At 35.6% G+C, this 8,346-nt stretch overlaps 1 protein-coding gene across 2 annotated transcripts; it reads left to right on the forward strand.

Annotated features, from left to right (window-relative positions):
* The first annotated feature begins 658 nt into the window (after positions 1 to 658).
* LOC108674248 (cytochrome b-c1 complex subunit 8) lies at positions 659 to 6,558 on the forward strand. 2 transcript variants are annotated; one of them, XM_018162184.2, is made up of 4 exons: positions 659 to 764; positions 1,530 to 1,555; positions 5,671 to 5,825; positions 6,357 to 6,558. In XM_018162184.2, exons 2-4 carry the CDS (start codon positions 1,536 to 1,538, stop codon positions 6,449 to 6,451), a joined length of 270 nt encoding a protein of 89 aa, XP_018017673.1. In that variant the 5' UTR covers positions 659 to 764; positions 1,530 to 1,535; the 3' UTR covers positions 6,452 to 6,558. The 2 variants fall into 2 exon arrangements, with proteins under 2 accessions (XP_018017673.1, XP_018017674.1); XM_018162185.2 differs by lacking the exon at positions 1,530 to 1,555.
* Positions 6,559 to 8,346: the final 1,788 nt, after the last annotated feature.

Genomic DNA, 8,346 nt, shown 5'->3' on the forward strand with positions numbered 1-8,346 from the left:
CCTACCTGACCATCAATAATTCAAGGTTCTTTTTTTTAGTTATTCTTATAGGAGCACTGGAGACTAGTCCATATAGCCCCTTGCCTAAACTGGGATAATTCAAGGTTCAACGTTCAAGTACCGTAGGTAGGTACGTCGGTACATCGACACAATTTGTGTACAATCAAAACACAGGCACAGGTTTCACTTGACTTTACTAAAACAATATCATACACCCTTAGACTTCATTTGTAGGAAGAATTGGATAATTATGAGCCGCCAAGTAAAATTTGAAATTGCAGCATCTTTTTTGGGCTGTTCGGCAGTCGGCACCGATCTAGCAATTTCTTGCATTCGCATTTCGCAGTTCAATTTGCAGCTTCAAATCTCCGTTCGTCATATATAGTAGTTATTGAAAGTTTTGACAATGATTGTGATAAAAAAAAACAATAAATATGCACATCCAATAATATCTGAGCTAATCAATATCGCGTACTATTGAGTGGTTGTTATTTCTAATGTGTCTAATCATTCGCTAATTATTATCGCATGCAGACGTGAGCTTCATTTATTAAATTTTTATTCTCATTGTTTAATATCTAAACTGGATGTATGATCCGGTTAACTTTAGTTTTTGAAAACTAAGTAGAATTTGAGTTTTTTTTAGCGAAAATTACATAACATTCTAGGGGACCGAACCTCCTCGTACGTGAAACCGAACATCCGACGGTGAAATTCATCGCAACTGTCAGGACTCCTGCAGGTCGACAACATCGTTTTATCAGGTGCTGTTTAATCTGTGAAAATAAAATATGTATAGGAAGTTAGGAACTGCTGGTATTAGTATAGGTTTTATCGAATATTTTACTTAATTGAAGGTCACTTTGATTGGCGATAGCTACGTTGTATGTTTGTAACTTGTAAGAGTAGATTGTATCATTGTAATGTTGACTTATCAGTGGAAAGTCACTGGAAACCACCCTTTGTTCTCGTTGATAAGATAATATATTATATATAGTAACTTATTTAGTAAGGGAAACGACATTTTTTTCTACAATAAGAATCAAGCCAGAAATTTAAAAGGTCTAAAAAGATACCTAACTTGAAGTGGATGTGGACTAGTATTAAAAAATATATGAGTTAAGGTTTCGGATAGTGGATAGTTTGGGTTGCGGATAGTCAAATACTGAAATAGCTAGCCATAGCCTAGTCAATTTTTTTAATCATTGCCATAACCACTGTATTTATGATACGAACTCAAATTTGGATTGAATATTAATTTAATACATTCAAATGATTCAATCCTAATATGGCAGGATTATACTTTTTTCTTCACTTTTCTAAATCAACAAGCAGCACGTAAATTATAATTATATACCTAGCTAGCCTATATGCTGTAAATGTCAATTGGCAACTTATTTGTCATACCTACCTACTGTCATTGAAGGTTTGATGGTTTCAAATTTAAACCAGTACCAAATTGCTAAGAAGAATAGGTACAAAACATTTTTTTATGTTGATAAGTTGATAACTGTGTTGAATTTTTTCAGGTGAAGATGAAGCCTACACAGCCAGCGTGAGTATTTGCATTAGTAATTCAATTCAGTAATTGTGAATAAACTGATTTAGTTTTATTTTTGTCATTTTTGAAGGCCAGAATGACATTATCTTGCCCTAAAGCAAATTTTTTATTCACTTGGAATTTGGGTGCATCTAGTCTGGAAAAGTCCTATTTTTGTCTGAAATATCGCGGCTCTAATATCATATAATTTCAGTAGGTATGAAATCTCGCGGCTTGAATGTCATAAATTTTTGTTTGATTAAAAAATCACGGTTTGCACTTCGCAAACATGTCATTTCATAAAATTTTCAACTTCCGCAATCCGCATTGCTTTACCGTTTCCGCCAAAAATATCTTGCAGAAAAAACATAAACATCGTAATGTAACCAAATAAACAAAACGTTTGTTGAAGATCGCGCATAGTTGCGGTCATGTCAAAGCGGTCAGACTGTATATTAACACGTGCTGAACTTACAGTAGAGACAAATTTTATTGTTGCCGTTTGACTGTTTAGGGGGAAAATTAGAGATTTGGGCCTTTTGGGGTAACACGTGCATAAACTTTGTAAATAAATTTGCATTCGCACCTCGTAAATGGCTTTTCATGGCCGAGATATGGAATTCACGGCTCGGTGAAATAGAATCACGGCTGGCAAATCCATAAAACCACGGCTCGAAAAATTCAGTCACGGCTCGCCAAGTAGATATATTCCATACTAGGGGTGCATGCCTGCATGGTGACCTCTGCGGCTCTGCCCTCCGGTCATAACCTTTAAATTGGTCATACATGCTGCATATAATTGCTTTTACTAGCATCAAAAAATTAAAAGTTCACAATCATATGTTAACAAAAAGTTCAGTTAAAACATATTCACAGCAATCCTAAGGAAAAAAAGCTTAACAATTTCAATGTGCAACATCCTAAAAAAACAATGTACTAAAACAATTTGGCATGTTCACATTTGTCTTCCCATTTTCCCCTCTCTCAACCCTCCATTCCTCACAACCCCACTCTTATCATCCTCCTCCTCTCCCTAATCCTCCACACGTTTTCCAAATATCTCTTCACTCTCTCAAACATAGCCGCTGTTGCTCCCTCAGACAGACCCGTAATTATTGCCATCCTCTTTTTGCTTGTTCTCTCATACCCCACTTTGTTAATCTCACCTCTCATTCAGAATTACCTTCATCATAGACTGGCGCTCTCTCTCATGCACACCACATTCCATCAACAAGTGCACCACAGTTTCCTTCTCATCCCCATCACACATAAAACATTTATCATCCCTCCTCTCATTCCACCTGTATGTACTCATTCCACCTTACTCACTCCTCTCATTCCACCTTACTTAAATTTGTGGCCTTTGTTCTCTGACTTCCTTCATGATCCACACACATCCCTAAGTACTTATACTCATTTGTCCTAACAATCTCATTCCATCCCAACATCCACACTCTGCTGACTGCTCATATCCTCAATCGATCCATTCACATCAAGTACTTGGCCCTTCCCCACACTGAATTGCTAATTGAAGTCACTCCCATACTCAGTCACACAGTCTCACATACTTTGTAGTTCTTTGCTATTTTCACTAATAATCACAGCATCATCAGCAAATAGAAGCATTTTTGACCTTTCGCCGCCTTCACGCACACCAACATCCATTCTCTACAGTAGGAAAATATACCTTAATTCCTAATTAAATATTACTCTTTAGTCTTTATTGCAAATACCATTCTATCATGTGCACAAACAGTATAGTACAGAAAGATGTCAGGTGCATGCAAGATTAGAATTTTCTTACTTATGAATGAAATCTTGTGGCTTTAAAGTGACTAATTTTCTTTGCATTGGGAATCTTGCTGCCCAATTGAGCACTTTTATTAACAATTAGATAGGAGGTAGTTAAAGCTCTAGTCAGGGCTCCAAAGTCCAAATAGTCAGAGCCTCTGGTCCAAAATGGACAATTTTGGCTTTTCCGGTATTTAGTCTCATCTTGAAGCTGACATTCTGACTTATCCAACAGTACCAAAACCATCTCTGTACATTGATTTATGTGTTCACGACAGATCGCGAAAGGGCAAGGGTTGGTGGAGTTCTTTAACATTTAACATAGGGAGTAAATACCTCAGTGCACCTTAAATAGCTAGTCTTGACACTCTCTGCTCCAGTAACCCTTCAGCAGTCATGAGGGACGGTACTTGTTCTGTTGTTCCCACCATCCTTGACCACCATTTAGCTTCTTCCCACCATTTACCTCCAGTTTCATCTGGTATTGCATCCTTGCAACCTTGAATGCCAATTTCGAGGCGCCCAGGACTTTGTCAGGCTCTCCTGAACAATCACACTTATCGTCACTGGAAAACCTCCTACAGTTTTTTCTCCTCCCACAGTTTTGAAGCTACAGCAATGAGAGATATACCATTCGATTCACAAATACAAGATCTAGAGATCGGTTGTAGCTTTTTTTTTTAATTTCGTTATAGTTTTGAAAGTATTACCAAAAAGGGGGAATCAAAAATTGTTCTTAAATTTACAAAAAATGCCCCCACACCCGCAAAAATTTGAATTTCAAAAAAGCTATAACAAATCGATAGATATGGTTCTTACACATTGAATGATATGCGTCTCAATGTTGTAGCTTGAAAATCCTAGGAGATAGTTTTCTACAGTACCCCTTTTTTGGCCATTTTCTAAGAATTTCACGTTTTCTCAAATTTTTTCAACAAATTTATACTAACAAGAAAGTCTTAGATTTAGGTTTTACATATGTTTACCAAGTTTCAAAGGGATCCGTTGGTAAATAAAAATGTTTTTTCTTGGACCCAGACACTCCCCTTAACATATTCCAAGCCAGGGTGCAAGGGTCAAGGAAATGAATTTAATCAATAAACGTTAAATTTAAATAAAATGAATGAATTAATTTAATAAATGTTACATTAAAATAAAATGAATTGAAAGAGAATGAATCATTTTACCTGTCTGTATGGTGTGCCTAAACATGTTGATGAAAAGATGTGCTGCATGGCAAAATCATTATCATAACCAATAATGTAAAATGTAAGAACATTATATTGAATATCATAACTGCTGTTTTATGATTTTCATGCAATATTGTCTGTTAGGTATAATGGATACTTGTTTATTTATCATGATGACTTGCATACAAGTTTGTTTGCATGTGATAGTGATAGTAATGAATTCATCTTTCTTACAAGCTTAGAAAAATGTGTCTAGTAGTGTCAAATTTAAATTTGATATTGTAATTGGGAGTGGTTTAAATTTTATTGATTCTATTTGTAGTGTTTTATGTGTTTTCAAATTTTTATTTGCAAGTAGCAAGTGAACACAAGATGCTTTTTACTGCTGATTGCAGAGATGCTCTATGTTGTTAATATTGTCCGCATTCCAATAAGTGACTTAACAAGTTTGAATTTGATTGTCAACTTTTAAGTGTCATCTCACATCCTAATATCCAATCTTTCTATTAAAATTCCTAGTATGAAGTAAAGCTAAATTCTTGATTAGCTTGATCATGCTGTATTATGATAGGTACTGTAGATAACACTAATAATACCAGATGTAATGTTTCATGCATTAATTGAGGTCTGATATTGTGGTAACCTTGAATGTCTTTGCAAAGTTTTGGGTTTTGATTACTGTTCAATTAATCTACATTTATTAACCAATACCTGACTTTGAGTCGTAAATATGGGAAGTTCATTGTGAAAGAGTTTTAATGCTTCAACTTCAGTTCAAAAAAGATTGGTCAAAGTGCTATGAAAATTACAAACATAAAAGCTAATGAAAAAGCAATTTTATTATACTAACCATAGACTGCTATTTCAACCCTCATGCTTGAATATGTGGCCTGAATTCATTTAATTCATGTACCATACCAACCCCTTATGATGTAATATTTGCTACTTTTTTTATCCAGTTAAAGAACTCAGCATTTAGTTTTGCTTTTGATAGAAAAGTTTATAGCACTGTGTTCATGCTGTTTAACTAAAATTTTTTTTATAAACGAATGGTCGATCTGATACCTATATTTTAAAAATGCTACGCAGTTGTGTTCCAACATATGCTTTGATAAGTGTAATCAATAGATTAATCCCACATTTTTTCAGAATGGGACAGCACTGGGGTGAGCTGGCCCATGTACGTGGGATTGTCAAGTACTCTCTCTCGCCGTTTGAGCAGCGCCCTTATGCCAACTTCTTCTCCAAACTTTTGCCCAATACCATCAGACGCATCCGTGCACAGTTCTTCTATGTTTTTCCTCGTCAGTATTAGTTTGCCTTACCGTGAAACTATGTGTGTCTGAATGGGGATAGTATGTGATGCACAAGTCAAAACATTAACTTGAAAAGATGACATAGGAGACTCGCAACAGACACTGATTTTTCAGTATAGAAAATACTTGCTTTACTTACTTTATTATCTAAATGCTATATGCCCATGTTTTATCTATCCTCTTATTTCTTTCTCGCAACCATTGGCATTTCAAATAAATACTTGAGAACCTTCTTCATCAGTGCATTAGTAACATTAGTTACCATCTGATTTATGAAAACCAAGTAACAAAAAGGATTGTATTGCCATTAGCAAATGAATTGAAAAGTGTGATGCATTATTTTTTTTTACTACCAGCTCCTGCCTTGCCCATTCAATTTTTGCTCCATATTTCTAAAAAAAATTTCTTCATGGGCTAAAAGTTTTTGTCTCCTTTTGCAATGAATAATGTTCCTCAAATGCTTTGAAACGAATTTGATATATTATTGTGGCATGTACTAAAACAATCGTTTTTTTGCAGCATTTGCTTTGGGATACTACGTCTACTACACCGTGGAGCGCGAACATGACAGGCTCCTGCGTAAGAACCCTGCTGACTATGCTGATGAGGTCTGAGGAACTCGACTGCTCTCGACGTCCAATAGACGTCATTGTTTGCAATGTGAATAGCAGATAATTTTAATAAATGTGAATAAAAAAGCACTATCAATTACCCCGTTTTTCTCATTTTATCGTTTGGGGTAATGCAAAAATTTAAATGTGAAGTTTGATCTTTTTAAATTGTCCACTGTTGAGCAATAAATTGATTTATTGATATATTTGTGTCCGTGATGCAGAGGCCGTCTATTCATTGAATTTCGAGGATTTTATGGATGTTTGAAGATGTCGATGAATATTTTGTTTCAAGTATGATTGAAGAAATTGGTTTTATATTTCTGACTTTTTAAATCAAACGCGATCTGTTTTTGTTGTGAAATATGGTCAGCGCGTGGTGCCAACTTGATTTTTTAATCAAGAAGCCCCTAAGCGGATTCTCTTGCAGAAGCACCCGCCCACCTAGCAGTTTCCTTTTTGACCAATTATATTTTATGACTGTTTGCCCAAAAATGAGGCCTGTCAGATATATTTAGGGTGCCTCAAAAGCACCAAAGTTTTAGTGTTAGCTTGATGAAACTCGTCAAACTGAATAAATAGCCAACTTTGAGAACCGATGAGACAATCATAACCTGTCCATAGAAGCTCTTGTTATTTATTCTTGCTGCACTAACTACCTGTATAGAACATTAATGCTTGCCAAACTTTTATATCGGTAGATACGCTGGTCCTATTTAGCGTGACAGCAGTTGTAGAGTAGGTTGCACTTAATTTTAACTTTTAACATATGATATTCTCAACCTCAGTTTTGTTGCTATCCATGAAAAAAAATTCTGACGACATACGATCACAATTGAACAATATTTAGATTGTTCAATTGTGCTCAATGTTGGTGAAGTTTCCAATATTTTGGCCATTGAAGGCTATTATTGAATTATTTTAGTATTGAATTCGGTCGACATTCCTAGCTAGTACTTAGTGGTTTATGGTTAGAGGGGATTAATATTTAATTAAGTTTATTGATCATTATTACGCAAAATTGCAATTAGTGATCATTAAAAGAAAAATAGACAAACGTTTAATGTTTCATAATTTTTCACTAATATCGCTCTATTCATCCTGTGTCTATAGTGAAGTTTAAGATATGAATAGTGGATGAAATAAGTGTTTTGCAGAACCAACGCGATTGATCACTTCAAGTTTAATGGTTGATTTTGGAGTAAAATTGCCCATGTTTTCAGTTTTTTCCGATTGTTTTGTTTCATGTTAATGTTACTCGATGTTTGCATCCAAAAGATTGATTTGAGTTAGAAGGAACGGAAGGCTTGGCAATCTTTACAACTGCTGTCTTGCTAAGTTTGGACCACCGTATCTACTGATATATAAATTTTGCGAGTATTCAATTACTAGAATTTGAAACAAGAACCCACCCAAGGGGCCTGGGCTATAAACTAAAAAGACTGCGTTGTAACACATCCATGCGACAAAATTTCTTCGCGCTTCGAGTCACCGACATGTGGAACAGCCACCTTGATAGCATCGTTTACGGTTCGAGTATGAACGCCTACAAGAACAGAATAGACGAAACTATGCAGGAGCCTATGTTCAGTCTTGAAATGCCTAGACACCTTGCGGACCAGGCAATAAGACCAGCAGCTAACTCGAATCAATCGTCAGTTATGGAAATATCGGGTTTCAAAGGCCGGAACCTTTGTGGAATCAAGCCACGAAAAGTACAATAATCGGCAACAGGCCATGGGCCTATTTCTTCAGTGCCGATACTTCTATTCTATTAATCTTCTATACATGTAGCTAGACGTGAGTGCTCCATAAATAAGCAAGAATGAATAATAACAGCTTCTCTGGACTGGAAATGATTGACTTATCAGGTCTCAAAGTTAGCTATTTATCCATCT

The sequence above is a fragment of the Hyalella azteca genome, unplaced genomic scaffold, assembly GCF_000764305.2.
Source record: "Hyalella azteca isolate HAZT.00-mixed unplaced genomic scaffold, Hazt_2.0.2 contig5320, whole genome shotgun sequence".
Taxonomy (NCBI): domain Eukaryota; kingdom Metazoa; phylum Arthropoda; class Malacostraca; order Amphipoda; family Hyalellidae; genus Hyalella; species Hyalella azteca.